General features: G+C 70.5%; 3 protein-coding genes across 3 annotated transcripts; 2 read left to right on the forward strand and 1 right to left on the reverse strand.

The window, feature by feature from the left end:
* Positions 1–3,335: 3,335 nt before the first annotated feature.
* On the forward strand, positions 3,336–5,501 carry AURANDRAFT_61959 (hypothetical protein; the record flags this gene model as incomplete). Its single annotated transcript, XM_009035944.1, has 1 exon — positions 3,336–5,501. One exon carries the CDS (start codon positions 3,336–3,338, stop codon positions 5,499–5,501), a length of 2,166 nt encoding a protein of 721 aa, XP_009034192.1.
* Positions 5,502–8,532: 3,031 nt separating this feature from the next.
* Positions 8,533–9,993, reverse strand: AURANDRAFT_61960 (hypothetical protein; the record flags this gene model as incomplete). The annotated part of the gene is made up of 1 exon (XM_009036470.1): positions 8,533–9,993. One exon carries the CDS (start codon positions 9,991–9,993, stop codon positions 8,533–8,535), a length of 1,461 nt encoding a protein of 486 aa, XP_009034718.1.
* A 142-nt stretch (positions 9,994–10,135) lies between these two features.
* Positions 10,136–15,317, forward strand: AURANDRAFT_61961 (hypothetical protein; the record flags this gene model as incomplete). The annotated part of the gene is made up of 3 exons (XM_009035945.1): positions 10,136–12,244; positions 12,573–13,330; positions 13,379–15,317. 3 exons carry the CDS (start codon positions 10,136–10,138, stop codon positions 15,315–15,317), a joined length of 4,806 nt encoding a protein of 1,601 aa, XP_009034193.1.
* Positions 15,318–16,940: the final 1,623 nt, after the last annotated feature.

Genomic DNA, 16,940 nt, shown 5'->3' on the forward strand with positions numbered 1-16,940 from the left:
CGTCGTCGTCGTCGGACGCGTCGCTCCGGTTCCGCCGGAGGCGGCCCGCGGGCGGCGCGTCGTCGACGGGCGCCGCGTACTCGAAGAGCGCCGCGTGCGCGCAGGCCGCGGACTTGATCGGGCCGTCGGAGACCACGACGGCCTCGTAGCAGTCGCCCGCGAAGCCCGGCGCGTCGACGTCGAACTCGACGACGACGGCGTCGCCCGCCGCGCGCGCGCGGACGTCGCCGACGACGTCGACGCGCGCGCCGCGGACGTCGACGCGGAGCTCCCGGCACGACGGCGCGACCTCCGCGACGACGGACACGCGGCCGCCGCCGTACGGCACGACGGCCGGCGCCACGGAGAGCACGCGGGGCCGCATCGCGCGCGCCGCGCCGCTCCAGGGCTCCGGCGGAGCCTCCTCCGCCTCCGCCTCCTCCTCGCCCTCGCCGCCGCCCGCCAACACCGCGGCCTGGAGCGCGTTGATCGCGCGGCGCGCGTCGCCGTCGGCCGCGACGGCGACGGCGCGCGCGACGTCGCGCCACTCGTCGACGCCGCCGCCGCGGACGCCCGCCGCGAGCGCCGCGAGGTGCGCCGCGAGGTCGTCGTCGGGGACGTAGGGCACGGCGAAGAACTTGGTGCAGCCCAGCGCCGTCGTGAGCCACCGCCGCTGCGCGTTCGTCTCGTCGCGGCCCAGGCACGCCGTCGCGACGACGGGGCACTTGGAGCCCTGGACGAGCTGGCGGAGCGCGGCCGCGAGCTTTTTGTCGTCGGCGAGCGTCGCGACGTCGACGTCGTCGATGAGGACGAGCGTCCGCGACCCGCGGAGCCGCCGGCTGCTCGTCGCCTCGTGGTAGAGCTCTCTGAGGTCCTTGGGGTCCGACAGCGCGTCGACGCGGAGCACCTCGAAGTTCGCGGCCGCGGCCGCGCGTTTGGCGAGGAGCGTCTTGCCCGCGCCTCTGGGGCCCACGAGCAAAGCGCCGCCGGGCCCCTGGGCCTCGTCGTCGCTGTCGAGGTAGGCGTAGTCCTCGTCGGACAGCGCCGACGCCGCGCTCACGCGGCCCTCGCCCCGCCACTCGGCGTTGAGCCATTCGACGAGGCCCTTGAGCGCGGACGCCGCGTACGCTCCCGCGAGGCCCGCGTCGCGGTCGGCCCAGAGCTCGACGTCGCCCGCGGCGCGGTCGGACGCGGGCGGCGCCGCCGCGCGGCGCCGCCGCCGCGCGACGCGCGGCGGCGCGGCGGGCCGCGGCGGCGCCGGCGCCGCGACGCCGGCGACGGGCGCCCAGGCGCCGCCGCAGCGCGCGAGCGCGGCGGCCGCGGCACCGCGCGCCGCGGCCGCGTCCGCGCCGCCGAGGCCCGCGGCGGCGACCGCCGGCGCGAAGGGCGCGGCGACGGGCGTCGCGGGCCGCGACGCGCGCGGCGACGACGGCCCGTCGTGCTCGCGCTTCCGCGCCTCGCGCTTCGCGAAGAACGGGTTCGCCGCGCCGCCGCCGAAGGACGACGTCTCGACGGCCCGCAGCTTCTTCGCGCGCGCCTCGGCGGCGACGCGCGCGGCCTCGCGCGCCGCCGCGGCCTTGGCCTCCTCGGCCTCGCGCTCCGCGGCGCGCTCCTCCGCGGTCTTCCGCTTGGCGAAGATGGCCGCGACGGGCTTGCGCCGCCGCCGCGGCTTCGGCGCCTCCTCCTCGCTCGACGACTCGCCGGGCGACGACACGTCCTCGTCGTCGTCGGACCGCGCGGCGTCGACGACGGCCTTGCGCGCGGCCGCGCGCCGCGGCCGCGAGCTCGCCGCCGCGGGCGCCGGCGCCGCGGACGCCTCGGACTGCGAGTCGTCGACCTCGATGACGGGCGGCGACGGCGTCGCCTTCCGCTGGAAGATGGCCGCGAGCTTCGCCTTGGGCTTGGCCGGCGCGGGCTTGGCCGGCTCCGGCGCGGGCGGCGCCGGCGCCTCCTGCGCCGGCTCCGCCGCGGCCGTCTTCGCCTTCTTCTTGCGCGGCTGGAAGAAGGCGTGCATGATGCGCGGTTGCCGTTTATGCGTTGCGCGCGGTGCGCGGTTGCCACCGGTCGAGGCGCCCGGCGCGGACGCCGAGTACTCGACTTTGAATTTTCGGCAACTCGTTTTGTTAACTTTTTGGTTGCCTGCGGAGGGCTGGAAAATCGATTTTTTTTATCGACCTCGCGCGGTGGCCCCGTGTCGCCACCCGTCCAAAGCGTCCTTCAGGGATGTTGGAGCTTGTCTGCGATCATGGTAGCTCGTCGCTAGTGAAAAGTTATGCCCGAAAAACCGAGAACATACGTAGGAAGTACGCCGCGGTCCGCGGACGCCGAAAACGTACTGAAATTTTTTTCTCCGGCTTGGCTCTTCGTTGTTGCCGTCGCTGGACGCGCCGTTTGGGGCGTCCCGAACGACCCTCCAAACCCCCAGGGCCACCGCTATGGACACGCTATGCGCCGCGCAGTTCTCCGGATCTATAGAGGAACTCGGTGGATCCCGCTGCAGACCGCGGACGTGCGGATCACGGTCGTAGGACGTGGATCCAACGCTGAGGCGATGGTGCTGGTGGTAGTAGGAGTCCGTCCAGGCCGTATGGCCAGCGCACGCGCGTATTTCATGGCGCCACAGTGGCCTCGAAAGTGCCTCTTTGGAGAGGACCGGTTTGAGCGCGTTGGCGCGGATCATCCAGCCCAGCGGTCGCGTGAGGCTGCGGAGGCCTCGTCCATGTACCACTCCGCCCGGCCATATCGTTCGAAGTGGTCGGATCGACGCCAGTGGGTCCAAACGCCGCGCTCTAGCGGTTTGGCGCCTGCGAGAACGCCTTGGAGCGAGGGTGTGCCACACAGTCCTGAGTACGCTCGAACCTGACCCAAACTTGATTTTCGGTTCCCCGTGACGTTTCCGGAGGTCGCTGTCGCGAATGGGTCAGGACTCACCGTGGAGATCTCGCGCACCTCGACGACCGACCCACCAAATCGGACGTTCCGGCGCACGTTAGAACGCCGCGGCAGCGAGTCGCGCGACGAAAACTTCACGCGCGCCTTCGAGCAAGGTCTTTGGCCGAGCCCCGGACGGCGCGGCGCGGCCAACGAGCACGCGGAACCGCGCCGACGCGGCTGCCTTCGCGCAGCTCTGCGAGGCGCTGTCGTCGTCTCGAGCGTATTTTTTGTCCGACCCTCCGCAGGAAACCAAAAACTTGAGCACAAAGCCGTCCTTGCGCCCGGTCCAGCGGCAGTCTGCAGTCTGGTGGGCTGCTTTGCCGTCGCAGCGCCAGCAGCGCCGCTGCAAGGACCACGCGTCGCGCACCAACCAGCGTCGCCAAACACACGCTGCGCGCACCAACCAGCGTCGCCGAACAACGATGGCCGCGGCGGCGCTGCGCGTCGCGGTCGCGCTCGGCCTGGTTCGCCGCGCCGCGGGCGTGGGCGAGTTTCAGGACTGCATCGCCTGCGGGTCCAACAATTTGAACTGGAAGGACATGGACCACTGCGAGCGCTTCGAGCCGCTGTCGCAGATCGTCTCGTCGTCGAACTTCGAGGGGCGCCACGGCCACGCGAGCGTCGTCTTCCCCTACAACGACCGCCTCGCGCTGTGGGTCGTCGGCGGCCGCGGCATCGCGTACGAGAAGTGGAACTTCGAGGTCACGCACCGGCGGGCCGACGTCTGGGTCTACATCGTCGAGGACCAGCGGTGGCTGAAGATGGAGAACCTGGAGGGCGACTTCTTCGCGCGGACCGACGAGGCGTTCCTCATGGAGGACGTGCTCGACCCGGGCGACGTCGCGCCGTTCTGGGAGCGCTTCGGCCACAGTCTCGACGTCTTCCCGGCGTTGAACGTGTCCGCGACGACGGGCGAGGTCATGGGCAAGATCAACGCCATGGTGCTCCTGGGGGGGTTCACGCCGCGGCCCGACAACGACGTGTGGATGTCCAAGGACGGCATCCGCTGGTTCCGCGTGGGCTACGCGCCCTGGACGGGGCGGGGCTACCACGCGACGGCCGTCTTCCGCGGGCGCCTGTACGTGATGGGGGGCAGCCCGCTGACGAACGACGTCTGGGCCGGCGACTTCAACACGACGGGCTCCGTCGAGACGCCCGCGGGGCGCCGCGACGTCTGGCGCATGTCCTGGGAGGCCATGGCGCCGGGCACGGGCTCCTTCGAGGCGCCCGAGACCTGGAGCATCTTGGACGACGCGCGGTGGTCGCCGCGCGCGGGCCACGGCGCGACGGTGCAATTCTCGATCCGCACGAACGAGAGCCGCGGCGAGACGCTGTATCTGACGGGCGGCCTCGCGTCCTGGCCCGAGGGCCACCCGCTCGAGGACGGCTACCGGGGCACGAACGACGTCTGGAAGACGGAGGACGGCGCGAACTGGACGCGCGTCGTCCGCGCCGCGCCGTGGGCCGCGCGCGCGTGGCACAGCCTCATCACCTGGACGGATTTGACGGACGTCTACGCGGACGTGTCCCTGGCCGCGCGCCAGCCGAACCAGAACGAGCCCGCGGCGCCGCGGATCTGGCTCGCGGGCGGCGGCTACGTCGGCAAGAAGGGCAACAGCGTCGTCGAGTTCGTCGACGCGTACTACGACCTCTGGTGGTCGCGCGACGGCGCGACGTGGACCCAGGTCGGGTCGTCCGAGGGCGCGGGCGACTACTTGTGCTCGTCGCTCGAGGTCTTCAAGCTCGACGAGAACAACTACGTCGGCAAGTACAGCCACACGATGGTGCCCTTCTGGCAGATCATACCGGATGCCCAGGTCTGCGAGACCGTGCAGTACAACCAGTACGGCTTCATCTCGGGCTGCGACGCGCTCCGGGGCGCGGACAGCGCCGAGGGCCCGCGGACGAACCGCATCGTCGTGCCCGCGCTCTACTTCATCGGCGGCGACCCGGGCTACCTCAACGGCCAGAAGCTGTCGCCGTCCAAGGACGTGTACGTGTCGCGCGCGCCCGTGCTCTGCGAGGTCGACGGCCACAAGTGCCCGACGAAGGTCCGCGCGGACGGCGGCGGGCTGGCCGTCGAGACGTTCCAGTACGACGGCGTCGACGACTCCTACCGGAGCCGCGTGAACTGGGATGGCAACAACGACAAGTCGCGGGGCGGCTTCTGCCCGGACCCCATGGCCGCGTGCCCCGACGGCAACCTCGCGACGTGCTCCGAGACGCAGGAGCAGGTCACGTTCTACGTCGCCGCGAACAACACGGGCGATTTGGAGTACCCGGGGCCCCAGGGCTACGCGCCGCGCTACTCCATCGTCAACACGGACAACCGCTTCGCCTACACGGTCTACAACATCACCGAGTACGGATCCGACCAGCGCCACCCGCTCTCCATGGCCGGCATGTACGTCCACGAGGACAACGAGACGTCCTACCTCCAGGGCTTCGTCGCGCGCCTCGAGGGCTGCCGCTGCGCGGAGAACTTCGAGGGCGAGTACTGCGAATCCGGGCCCCTCGACGCCGCGCGCCGGCTCCGGCCGCGCGCGGCGGCCGCGGCCCTCGCGCTGCTCCTCGCGCGCCGCGCCTAAGCCGCCTCCGGGGACCCGCGGGGTTAGCCGCGCGCGCCCTAGAGCGCGTCTCGCCGCGCGAACGTGTCCCGGTCCTCCCGGCGCCGCTTGACCTCGGCGAGCCGGTCCAGCGCCTTGAGGCTCGCCCGGGATCGCCGGACCTCGGCGACCTTGTCCATGGCGTCCTGCACCGTGCCCCGGGCCCGCGCGAGGGCGGCGTCGTGCACGGGCTGGCGCGCGTCCAGCCGCCGGTAGCCTCGCCTGTCGGCTTTCGCGGGATCCGGCTTCGCCCGCTCGCCCTCCTCCTGCACGTGGATCTCCGTCTTCGACACGGTTATTCGTCGGCCCCCCGTCCGTCGCTTCGCGTGGTCGACCTTCTGCTCCGTGGTCATCGATTGGTACCTGCGCGGCGCGCGGCTCGAGACGCACACGCTGCGGCTCGAGTGGACGCCGGCGGCGCACTCCGTCGCCCGCGCCGCTGCCACGCACATCACGGCGAACATGCGACGCATGGCACGCCCACACGCCACGGCCGCGCACGTGCCGCGCGCGGCACCGCCGCGGCCAAGAGACGCTGCCCCGAGCAACGCGGCCCCCTATCGACTACTGGCTCCTTCACTGTTGCTTATGTAAGGTAAAGCTGACTTTTATCGTCCGAGCCCCGGGCCGCCGACTCGAGGAGGTGCTCGAAGTTCGCGATGTAAGGTACAGCTGACTTTTATCGTCCGATGCCCGGCGGCTCGAGGAGGTGCTCGAAGGTCGCGATGAGGCGCGCGCAGTCGTTGATCGTGATGTTCCGCATGAAGCAGAGGTGGTCGCGGACGAGGTTCACGGTCCGGTCGCCCGCCGGGACGCGGACGCGGTACCAGGCGAGGGGCCCGGGCTCCGCGCCGGCCTCGGGGGGCTCGTCGAAGTAGCCCAGGGGCTCCTTGGCGTAGTAGAAGTTGAGCTGGCCGTCGACGTCGACCCAGGGCGACTGCTCGCCCGCGGGCGGCTGCGCGGCGAGCGCCGCGACGGCGACGTCGCGGCCGCCGTCGGAGCCGCCCTCGAAGCCCAGCCGGTCGAGGTGGTCCGCGCGGCCGCAGTCGAGGTCCGGCAAGGGCAGGGGCCTACCGAGCGCGACGGTGACGATGTCTCGTTGGTTTCCCACGCGAAATCTCTCAAAAATCGGCCACAGGACGCTGGCGGGGGCAGCGGCACGTCCGGCCGCGAGCCATAAAGATCAAAAGTAATGGTCGTGCGCGTCCGCAGCGCGTAGACCGCGGCGCACGTCTCCGCCACCGTCGCCTCGCGGTCGTACGCGTGCCGGTCGATGGGCGCGAGGACGCCGCAGCGCGGGTAGCCCCCGCCCGCCACGCTGCCCAGGATGATGTGCACATCGAAGCCGGCGCCGTAGAGCCGCGCGAGCGTCTCGAAGGCGCCGCCGCCCGCCGCGCACGCGCGCGCCGCGTCGTCCTCCACCGAGAGCTCGACGTAGACGAAGTCCGTCCGCCGCAGCGCGTCGGCGCCCCGGGCCAACGCGTCGGCCTCGGCGCCCTCGATGTCGAACTTGGCGAAGAGGACGCGGCCCGCGCCGCCGACGAGCGAGTCGTACGTCACGTCGTCCGGCACGAGGCCCTCGCGGACGTCGCGCGCGGTCGGCGCGAAGCCGTTCAAGCCCAGGGACACGCGGACGAGCTGGGCGAAGCTCGGGTTCGCGTCGACGCTCCGCGTGTCGCAGCCGTGCGCGCGCGCGAGGAGCGTGAAGTAGCCGACGTGCGAGCCGACGTCCGCGACGAGCGCGCCGCCGCCGCAATACCTGGCGAAGATGCCCGACGCGATGACGCTCTCCGCGCCGCCCCAGCGGCCGCGGAACCAGAGCGACGCGGACACGACGCCGAACGCCTCCTCGGCCCAGGCCTCGGGCCCGACGGGCGCCGCGACCCAGAAGGCCGCGCCGCCGGTCTCGTGGTTCGCGCCGATGCGCCGCACGCCGACGCGCGCGCCGACGCCCCAGCCGACGCCCTCGAGCCCCGTCGACGCCGCCGCGTCGTCGTCGATGGAGTTCGCGAGCGCGCAGGCCGCGAGGCAGCCCCAGAGCTGCTTCATGCTGCCGTGAGGGCAATAAAAATTCAACTACACGTCAAGACGTGGTAAACATTAGCGTGGTCCGACGGCCGTCGCGAGGCGCGAGCCGGCCGCAGGACTCGCCTCGACGCGTCTCTAAACGTATTGGGCCCGGGGGGAACCGCGGGAACTCGCCGGGGTTTTGAGGCATGTCTTCGGCCCTGGACCCGCTGCCAACACCAGGTCCTCATGAGACTGAGGCCGATTTGCGCAGTCTGCGTCTGTGTCATGCCGCCAGAGACGGAGATATCGACCAGATGCGTGCGCTGTTGGCGGAGGGAGCGCAGGTTAATTGGTTTTCACGACCGCCTCTGAAAGTGGCTGTGTTGGGTCGCCAACTAGCTGCGGTACAATGGTTGCTCAAAAGTGGAGCCGACGTCAACGTACCGCGCAGGAAGTCGCAAGAAGAGCCCGCGCTTCACGCAGCCGTAAGAGGCGGAGACGATGAGATAATGAGTATTTTGTTAGCGGCTGGCGGGGACGTGCACGCCAAGTGGAACGGGGCCACCGCGCTGCACCATGTCGCTCATTCGCGCGCGAAACCCGCGCGCTGCGCAGAGCTACTGCTCTCGTACGGTGCGCGCCCCGATGACTCTGGCGATATTTTGAGGACGCCCCTCTGGTTCGCAACTTGGAACCGTCGCCGCGACCTGGTCAAGATCCTCCTCCGCGCCGGCGCGCGAATGATCGCCGTCGCAGACCTGCCCAGCCGACACTCCGCCAACGCTTCCGCTTTCGAGGTGCTGGACGCCGTCCGAGCCGCCGGCGGATGGCCGGAATACGTCGTCGCGCACCGCCGCGTTCTCGCCGGCTTGGTCTCCAAGCTCAGCACCCGTCGCCCTCTCCGCCTCGACGCCGCGAGCCGCGTCGTCGCCTTCTACTGCCCCCCGGTTCTAAGAGGTTAGGACGGCGAACCGCCTGGGCACTTCGATGACGGCGTTTTACCCTAGTAGCCGAGTACGAGGTCCGCGCCCGCGTCGAGGACCGAGGGGTGGGCCGTCTTCTCGAAGACCGAGGGCCGCGTGCCCTTGGGGTCGACCTTGGCGCGCGTCGCCGGGTCCAGCGTGCCGTAGACGGCGTCGTAGGTCGCCTTGTCGACGAACGACGACGAGTAGAGCATCTTGATGCCGCCGTGCTTCTTGAGGCACAGGTCGTCGATGCGCTTCGTCTCGGCCATGGCGTCGGCGAAGGAGACGTCGATCTCCGTGTAGGTGCCGAGGTTCAGGTAGAAGTCCTCCTTCGCCGTCGGGTAGTGCGTCGCGAAGTTGCCGCCCGTGCCCACGGGCAACAGCATGTAGGGCACGTTCGGCCGGTGGACGAGGGTCTTCGTCGCCTCGGCGACGAAGTCGACGGCCCGGGACCAGGGCACGGCCCAGTCCTGGACGAAGGGCTGGCCCATGGGCTTCCAGAGCGTCTCGAGCCGGTGCCACGCCTTGATGACCCGGAGGCTCCGGAGCCACTTGTACGTCGACGACGTCCGCAGCTTCCGCGGCACGAGGTACCTCACGAGCCAGCCGCCGGCGTCGACGGGGATGTTCCAGAACCAGTCCGGGTCCCAGCGGAAGTAGTACGTCTCCGCGGCCATCCGCAGCGTCCCCTCCTCGCGGACGGCCTTCCAGTAGATGTCGAGCCCGTCGAAGCGCCGCAGCGTCTCGCCCGCCCGCTGTTCCGCGTAGTCGGACACGGTCACCGTGACGCGGTCCGGCGCCCACCACAGGCCCTCGACGAACTCGTGGCTCGCCGCGGCCTTTCGCATCGCGTCGGCCGCGTCGGCGAAGGAGCCGTAGACGGTCGTCGTCGCCGCGACGACGGGCTTCGACGGCGTCAGCCGCAGGGTCGCCCGCAGCACGTACCCCAGCGTCCCGTAGGAGTTGGGCAGCGCGTGGAAGACGTCCGCGTGCTCGCCGTCCGGGCCGCACGCGAGGATCGCGCCGCCGGGCGACAGCACCTCCGCGGAGACGAGCGCCTCGTGGAACCAGCCGTGGCGGAAGGAGCCGGACTCGATGCCGACGCCGGAGATGGCGCCGCCGACGGTGATGTGCTTGAGCTCGGGCACGATGGGCAGCCGGTAGCCGAGCGGCTCGAGATGCGCGACGACCGTCTCCATGGTCGCGAGGCCCTCGACGTGCGCGACGGGCCCGCCGGGCGCGTCGGCGTCGACGCCGATGACCCCGTCGAAGCCGCTGAGGTCCACGCGCGCGCCGCTCGGCGCGTCGGCGCCCTTGACGCGGTGGTACTCGAAGCGGTTGCCCGTCGTCGTCTTCTTGATGGAGGCGAAGCCCTGGGCCGCGCCCGACGCCACGAGGTCCGCGACCTTGTCGTCGTAGCTCCGGCGCGGCGGCGCGGACTGCCGGCTGCAGAGGATGGCGCCCATCGCCACCAACGCGGCGAGTTTCACCAACAGCATCGATGGCGCTGCGTGCTAATTCACGGCACCGTCGCGTTCTTGACGAGATCTTGACGCTTCTAATTCGGGGCTGCTATCCAATGGCCGCCGGGCCGTAGCATAGCTGGCTGCGAGACCGGACTGAGACGGACCGCAGCAGAGCATGGCCTCCGAGAACCCGCTCGTCGTGCTGCTGCACGCGCTCGTCGTCATCGCGCTCGTCCACGCCCTCGGCTTCTGGTTCAAGTGGTCCGGAAGGCTCGATGCCTCCGTGGAAAAAGGCCTCAGCGCCTTCCTGTTCAACGTGTCGCTGCCGGCGCTGCTCTTCAAGTCCATCGCGACGATGCGCTTCGGCAGCATCAACGGCCGCATCTTCGTCGGCGTGCTCCTCGCCAAGGCGCTCCTCGCGGCGGTCTGCCGCGTCGTCGCGCGCTGCGTCTACGGGCCCTCGGCCATGGGCGCCGTCGCGGGCCTCTTCGCGACGAACAGCGACGATCTAGCGCTGGGGCTGCCCTGCTTCACGGCGCTCTTCGGCGCCGAGAAGGCGCAGCTGCTCTACGCGCTCTGCGCGACGCAGTCGCTTACCCTGAACCCGGCGCTCTTCGTCGCGCTCGGCGTCGGCGCGCGGGCCGAGCCGGCGACGAAGGCGCGGCGCTGGCGCCGCCTCCTCGCCGTCGCCCGGTCGACGGCGCGGGGGCTGTTGGCGAACCCGCTCGTGCTCGGCGTCGCCGTCGGCCTCTTTTACAACGGCGCCTTCCGGCTCCAGGCCGCCGCGCGCGGCCGGCCCGCGCCGCCGGCCCTGCCGACGATCTTGGACGACTTCGTCGCGGTCCTGGGCGCCGCCTTCACGCCCTGCGTCCTCTTCGTCGCCGGCGCGTCGATCGTCGACTCCTACGCGTTCGCGTTCGGCGGCGGCGCCCGCGCGACGGAATCGGACGACGGCGCGTCCGCGCTGCGGCGCGTCGCGAGCCCCCTCGCGCTCGTCATCATCAAGATCGTCGCGCTGCCGCTCGCGGCGCGCTTCATCGTCGAGGCGCTCGGTGCGTCCGTGGCCGCGCAGGACTACGTTTTTTTATACGGCGTCCTCCCGACGGCGAACGCGGTGCTCGCGATCGTCCGCGGCGTCGGCGTCGACGGCCCCGCGGAGCAGCTCGTCGCGACGGCGCTCCTGCTCTGCAAGCCCCTGAGCTTCGTGGCGCTCTTCGGCTGCGCGGCCCTCGTGTCCGCGCGCGACGACGTCCAGGACGTCTTGGCGACCGCGGCGTCGACGCTCGCGGTCTTCTCCGTCGGCGCGGGGTGCTGGGTCCTCTTCGGGCGGGCCGTCGTGCACGCGCGGGGGGGTCGCAGCTCGCGCGCCTTCCGCGACGCGCACATCGCCGCGGCGCTCGCGATTTTGCACGGCTCGACGTACCTCGCCGTCGCCGCGACGTCGACGCGGTCCTTCGTCGAGGGCCGCGGCGGCGGCTGCGGGCGGCGGCGCGCGCTGTTCACGGTCGTGTCCGTGCCCCGCTGGGCCTGTGACGCCTTCCTCGTCTGCGTGGCCCTCGACGCGGCCGCGGCCGCGCGGCGCCGCGCGGCCGCGAAGCGCGAGACGCTCGAGGCCGCGGGGACGGTCGACGCCGCGGCGACGGTCGAGGCCGCAGGGACGGTCGACGCCGCGGCGACGACGAGCGCGGTCCACGCCGCGCGCGCCGGTGGCGAGGTGGCCGACGCAGCCGTCGCGGCGCCGCCGTCGCCGCCGGCGTCGACGCGGAGCCGCGGCGGCTCGGAGCGGAGCTCGGCCGGGCGCGGGCGGCCGTCGAAGCTCGGGGCCCGCGTCGCGCTGTCGGCGGCCGTCGCGCTGGGCGCGACGCTGCCCTGGACCGCGCGCTGCGCGCCCCTCGCGCGGTCCGAGCGCGCCGCGGCGCTCCTCGTGCCCTTCGGGCGCGCGCAGGAGCGGACGTACGCGGCGCTCTACGCCGCGGGGGCCGCGGTCGTCGCGCTCTGCCTGCGGCCCATCTTCCTCGACGCGGGCGGCGACCGGCGCACGGGCGACACGCTGCGCATCGGGAGCCTGCTCGTCGTCGCGCTCCTGCGCTTCGTCGCGGGCGCGTCGCTCATGACGTCGGTGCTCCACGAGGCGAGCCTGGGCCGCACGTCGGCGTTCCTCTACCTGTTCTTCGCGGTGCTGGGCCACGGCCAGGGCATCTGCGTGGCGCTCCTCTTCGGCTTCGCGCCCGACGTGCTCGAGGCCCTCGCGGCGCTCGGCGGCGTGCTCCCGAGCCTCCGGGCCGTTACGACGCGGACCCGGATCTCGCGCTCGCGCGCTGGAACTTCGGCACGGCGAAGGACTTGTTGTTCCGGCGCGCGCGCGCGCCGCCGCGCGCTCCGCGCGTCCATCGTCGAGCTGCGCAACTCCGTCTCGCCGCGCGTGCCCCGGACCGACTCCGACGCGTCCCTCGACTCCCTCGAGGACGCCGCGCGCCGCTCGGAAATCGCCGCGGGCAACCTGCTGCCCCTCTGGTAACGGCATCTTGCACTTCAAGTGCTTTTGCTGGCATCCTCGAGTTTCGCGTGCCATCCTCGAGCACTTCGCCGCAAAATTCGCCAGCAGATCCCAGCTCTGGGCAGCCTCGCCGCCGGCCGCGCGAACGATTCTCGCGCACCTCACGGTCATGGACTTTTGCGGCGCGCCGGGGGACGTGTCGGACACGCCCAAGGACATAGTGGAGAGCGTGCGGCTCGAGATGAGTTCGCCGGCGAAGCCGCCGGCCAAGGTCGCGGGCCCCCTCATGGAGATCGAGAACGTCGAGTCCTTCGAGGAGAGCCGCCTCGAGTGCCTCGCCCAGTCCGAGGGCCTGACGATCCAGGAGCGCGACCTCGAGGCCATCCGGAGCTTCTTCGACAAGATCTTTTTTTGGGCGGAGAACGCGATCGCCACGGACGGCAACGCGCCCTTCAAGGCGCTGGCGCTCATCTTCGCCACGCTCGTCGTCCTCTTCGCCTTCGCCTGGTACTACGTCGTCAAGTTCGACAGCAAGACGGGCATGCACCCGAAGCACCTCGCGCGGCGGTCGCTCGTGTCCAAGGACGACCGCCAGGACGTCTACGGCTACGGCGACCTCGTGGACTCGTTCTGGCTGAGCCTGCTCGTGCTGTCCACGGGCGGCCACGACGACTCGCTGCCGGCCATCTTCTCCGTGCGCATCGTCTACTTTGGGGGCATCCTCATCGGCCTCGTCATCTTCGCGATCCTCGTCGGCTTCATCACGGACGCCGTCGTCAACTTCATGGACGGCCTCGCCAAGGGCAAGTCCAAGGTCATCATGAACGGCCACACGCTCGTCCCGGCGTCCTGCGGCCGTGACGATTTTCGAGAGTTTTGACCGGGAAAACGATGAAACATCGTTACCGACGTGCTTTGTAGGCTCGTGCTGGGCTGGAACGAGGCGACGATCCGCCTCGTCTGCCAGCTCGCGTTCCTCCGGCGCCAGTACCTCATGTCGAACGAGACGTGGGCGAAGCGGCTCATGCCCTGGACCGTCGTGCCCCCGTCGACGCCCTGCGCCGCGGCGGACATCGTGATTCTGGCCTACGGCAAGGAGAAGGAGGAGATGGACGCGCTCCTCGAGACCGCGCTCAGCGAGCGGGGCATCGACCCGCGGCGCACGCGCGTCGGGAGGAACATCATCTGCCGCGTCGGCGACCCGACGGACGTCCACGACCTGCTCAAGGTCGGCGCCCAGTCGGCGACGGCCATCGTGACCATGATGACGGAGGACGACAAGGAGGAGGAGGACCTGAGCGAGGGCGCGATCGCGAACGGGTCGACGCTCCGCGTGCTCCTCGCGCTGCGCCACGTGCTCCTCGCGAACAAGGGCCTCATGGCCATCCGGAACATCGTCATGCAGCTCAGCGCCCCGAGCACCTACATCGACGCGGCCTGCTTCCGCAACGAGCAGGAGGCCGTCGTCGTCTACCCGCTCGACCTCTCCGTGTTCCTCAACTCGCTCATGTTCTCCTGCGGCGCGACGCCGCGCCTCGCGAAGACCATCCTGGAGCTGGTCAACTTCGACGGCTTTTCGATCCGCCGCCGCAAGTCGACGCTCCTCGTGCCGGGGGGCGTCGTCGGCCTCACGTTCCGCGAGGCCATGAATCGCGTCGACAACGCGGTCCTCATCGGCGTCTGCGACGCCGACGAGGCGAACCGGCCCGGCGACGGCCTCGTGCCGGACCCGGAGCGCAAGATCGGCCCCAACGACCTCATCATCTTCGTCGCCGTGTCGTCGCTGCCCGACGAGCTCGAGGACGGCCCCGCGAAAGTCGCGCGCGACGACGCGGCCGCGCGGAAGCTCGAGCCCGCGGACCCGGACGTCGCGGCCCGCACCTACCGCAAGAACCTGCTCATCTGCGGCTGGCGGCCCATCTGGACCGACGACCCGAAGCGCCTCGTGTCGCGGCTCGAGCAGCTCACTGGCGACCTCGAGGCCGGGTCGACGCTCACGTTCGTGAACCGCGTGCCGCCCGAGCTCTTCGGCGAGCTTTTAGGCGCCTGCGGCTTCGCGGCCGTCGGCGGCGACGTCGCCGGCCAGGACCCGGCCTTTTCGGCCATCCACAGGGAGGCCGGCGGCGGCACGTGGCTCACGCCCGTCAAGGTCACGCCCGTCCGCGAGTCCGGCGGCATCGTCGTGCGCCACTGGCCCGGCGACGCCTGCGCCGACGCGGTCCTGGGCCCCCTGCTCCGCACGGTCGACTTCGACGTCGCCATCGTCCTCGGCACGCAGGGCCGCGCGGCCGGCGCGCCGCTCCCGCCGCGGTCCTGCGACACGCGCGTGCTCAACATCCTCCTGCTCATGCGCGACATCCAGAAGCAGAAGGGCAGGGACGCCAAGACGCTCCAGGTCATCACGGAGAACCAGCAGGACTCGACGGCGCTCCTCGCGCTGCCGCCGCTCGGCGGCGGCGCGGCGACGAACCGCGCGGACTTCATCAACACGCAGGCCATCTACGCGCGCGCGCTCGCGCACACGCTGGCCTACCCGGCCATCGCCCACGCCGTCGGCGAGCTCTTCGCCGACGCCGCGGGCTCCGCGTCCGTCGACCTCGTCTGGGCGACGGCGTTCGTGCCCGTCGGCGCGCCCGTGACCTTCGGCGCGGTCCAGCAGCGCGTCATGCTCGGCCTCGAGGACACGCTCTTCGAGAAGGAGCACCCGGGCGGCCAGACCTCCGCCATCTGCATCGGCTTCCTCGACGGCGACACGGACAAGCTCACCTTCGCGCCGTCCGTCGACTCGACGACGGCCTACAAGGCCAACGACCGCCTCGTCCTCGTCACGCGCGACGTCCCGCCGCCGGAGGCGCCCTAGGGCCGCGCGCTCGCCCTTCCCCGGCGCCGCGTAAGGCGCTCCCTTTGTCGCACCTCGCACCTCCTCGCGACTTGTCCGAGTCCGGCGAGACTCGCCGAGCGCCAAAAATCTGCCAAAACCCGCCGCTCGATCATGGACTCGGGGGACGCGCAGAGCGACACGAAGGACTCGGGAGACGCGCGAGGCGACACGAAGGACTCGGGAGACGGCGAGATGAACGAGCCTGAGTGGATGGTGAAGAAGCGCGAGTATGAACAGCGGATGGCCCGGGTGAAGAACGCCAAGCTCCGCACGCTTTGCACAATTTGCTCGGCGAAAGCGAAACTCCCATGCCCCTGCGGCACGGCTCAATATTGTACGGTCGCGTGCCAAAAGGTCGACTGGCGCGATCGGGGCCATCGCGTCTCGTGCAAGAAGATCCGAAACGAGCGCGCGGCGGAGGCGGCGCGGGCCGAGGCGCCGCCGTCGCCCCCGAAGCCCGTCTTCTATGGCCCCGCGCCGCGGTCGCACGCCGACGAGATCCGCGCGCGGATCGCCGCGGAACACGAGGCGGCTCGCGCGCGGCGCGAGGCGAACCCGGAGCCCGAGCCGACGTCGGCGCGGTTTGGAGGGCGCTGCCCGATCTGCATGGAGAAATGGGACGTGAATAACAAAGCGATGCTTCGCGGCTGTTGCTGCCAAAAGATCTGCGTGTCGTGCGCGGACAAGTTTGATCAAAAGCCATGCCCTCTTTGCCGAGCGCCGTTTCCGAGAAGTCATGCGGATATTCTGGCTCAGATTCGTCGGCACGTGGACAACGATGTGCCGGAAGCGATCAAGACTCTCGGCGACTACTACTTCTTCGGTCACATGGGCCTGGTGAAATCCGCGAAGAAGGCCGCGAAGCTCTGGAAGCGCGGCGTGGAGCTCGAAAACGTGGACTCAATGGTGAATCTCGCGCATTTGTACCAACAGGGGGATGGTGTCAAATTGGACCTTCGAAAGGCGCTGCAGCTCATGCGCATCGCAGCGGAGCGGGGCGACGCGAACGCGCAACAAAGGACTGGGATCCTTCTGCACCCTCTCGGTCACAGCGGACTTGGAACGCCACACGAAGCGTTTCGTTACTACAAAATGAGTGCAGATCAAGGCCACAAGCTTGCAACGTACTTCGTCGGAGTGGCGTACCGGCGCGGAGAGGGCGTGGATCAAGACGAGGAGGAGGCCTGTCGCTGGTGGGAGCGCGGGGCCGCCCTGGGCGACGAAGGCTCCCGGCAGATGCTCGCGAATTTGCGCGCGCAGATGCCTCCCTGACCCGCTACTAGTAGCAGTAGATTTCTCATTCGTTAGTATGGCACAGGACCGCTGCGAGAGCGGTCTGGGGGATGTGTGCAGGTGCTGGACAACAGTGGGGGGGGGTTCCTGCCTGCCCGCCGGCGCTGGCGGCCGGCGGGGGTCGCCTCGGGTTTGTCCGATTCAATCAAGCGAGTGGCCAAAACCTGAGCGCGTAAAACGGCTGGTGTAAAGACACATCATGATGAACTCGGGGGACGCGCAGAGCGACACGAAGGGCTCGGGAGACGGCGAGATGAACGAGCCTGAGTGGATGGTGAAGAAGCGGGAGTATGAACAGCGGATGGCCCG

Source organism: Aureococcus anophagefferens (genome assembly GCF_000186865.1).
Source record: "Aureococcus anophagefferens unplaced genomic scaffold AURANscaffold_4, whole genome shotgun sequence".
Lineage (NCBI taxonomy): Eukaryota > Pelagophyceae > Pelagomonadales > Pelagomonadaceae > Aureococcus > Aureococcus anophagefferens.